The sequence below is a fragment of the Penaeus monodon genome, chromosome 27, assembly GCF_015228065.2.
Source record: "Penaeus monodon isolate SGIC_2016 chromosome 27, NSTDA_Pmon_1, whole genome shotgun sequence".
Lineage (NCBI taxonomy): Eukaryota > Metazoa > Arthropoda > Malacostraca > Decapoda > Penaeidae > Penaeus > Penaeus monodon.
This window is the reverse complement of record NC_051412.1, coordinates 15,648,323-15,648,904: the sequence shown is the minus strand read 5'-3', so window position 1 is coordinate 15,648,904 and position 582 is coordinate 15,648,323. Positions and strand designations below refer to the sequence as shown.

Here is a 582-nt window from a genome sequence, read left to right as displayed (position 1 = left end):
CTTTACATGACTTTCATAGGGAAACCGAGCACACAACCAAGGAGAAATTTAAAATAATGTCTACTGATCTCTCTCTTCACTATTATGTATCTAATACTTTCACTTGACCTAAAATCTTGAAAATATATATTGTTAAATTCCTCTTAACCCACTATCAAAATCCTTTACCTGCCTCTTGCCCTTTTCCATGACAATCCTAATAATGTTATCAGACCTACATCCCAAATTAAGAATTAAAAATCATTCTCAAATCCTCAACACTACACAATACCTGATATTTCAACACTTCAACTTGGCTTTGAACTTACTCTGATCTGTACAAGGAAATCTCTCAGATGCTCCTTAAATGCAGGAACATCTTGATTCAGGTCATTCATCCCTTGCACAGTAATCTTGATTTGATTCTCCGTGAGGTGAGGGAAGGCCGCCTTCAGGAGGTTGGCTACAAAGCCCTGCACGTACGTTACATTGTTGGTGCTGGGGGCTGTGGGGTTTGCTTGGTCCAAACTTATAGTGATGCGATTTTGTTCAACCAGGGTGAACATGTAGGCTAAGATTGATGCATGCATAGTGAGCCCTGAA

General features: G+C 39.5%; 1 protein-coding gene across 1 annotated transcript in view; it reads right to left on the bottom strand.

Moving 5' to 3' along the window:
- Positions 1-582, bottom strand: part of LOC119590619 (exportin-1-like) — a gene marked incomplete at its 5' end in the record, with an annotated part of 11,887 nt that overhangs the window by 4,228 nt on the left and 7,077 nt on the right. Inside the window, 1 exon segment of the mRNA XM_037939297.1 lies at positions 309-577. Coding sequence (XP_037795225.1) covers positions 309-577 — 269 coding nt within the window.